The 332-nt window shown below is 39.8% G+C and overlaps 1 protein-coding gene across 1 annotated transcript in view; it reads right to left on the minus strand.

Moving 5' to 3' along the window:
* Positions 1-332, minus strand: part of LOC119588530 — a 4,631-nt gene that overhangs the window by 4,157 nt on the left and 142 nt on the right. Inside the window, exon 2 of the mRNA XM_037937168.1 lies at positions 18-137. Coding sequence (XP_037793096.1) covers positions 18-137 — 120 coding nt within the window. The remainder of the gene's footprint in view (positions 1-17; positions 138-332) is intronic.

Consider the following 332-nt stretch of genomic DNA (forward strand, 5'->3'; position numbering starts at 1 on the left):
ACGCTTCACAGACTCACCTCCCACGCTCACTGCCGTCTTGCTGAAGCCAACTCCCCGGTACAAGTAGAAAGGGAATGACAGGATTATCAACGCTATGGCGAAAAAGACCCATTTTCTGCCCTTACTGCTGTCGTTGGCTTGAGGGACCAAATAATGAAATGAAATGGAAAAAAAACAAGAAAGTGAGAATTAGTTTTATGGTAATTTCTGGTGAAATGAGAGAGTTGAGGTGTATTTTCTTTTCGGGTAATTTTGAAAAACGGAATGGCGGTTTATGTGTGAATGCGATGTTATTATTATCACGTCTAATCACTATTATTATCATCATTGTT

Source organism: Penaeus monodon, chromosome 24 (assembly GCF_015228065.2).
Source record: "Penaeus monodon isolate SGIC_2016 chromosome 24, NSTDA_Pmon_1, whole genome shotgun sequence".
NCBI lineage: Eukaryota > Metazoa > Arthropoda > Malacostraca > Decapoda > Penaeidae > Penaeus > Penaeus monodon.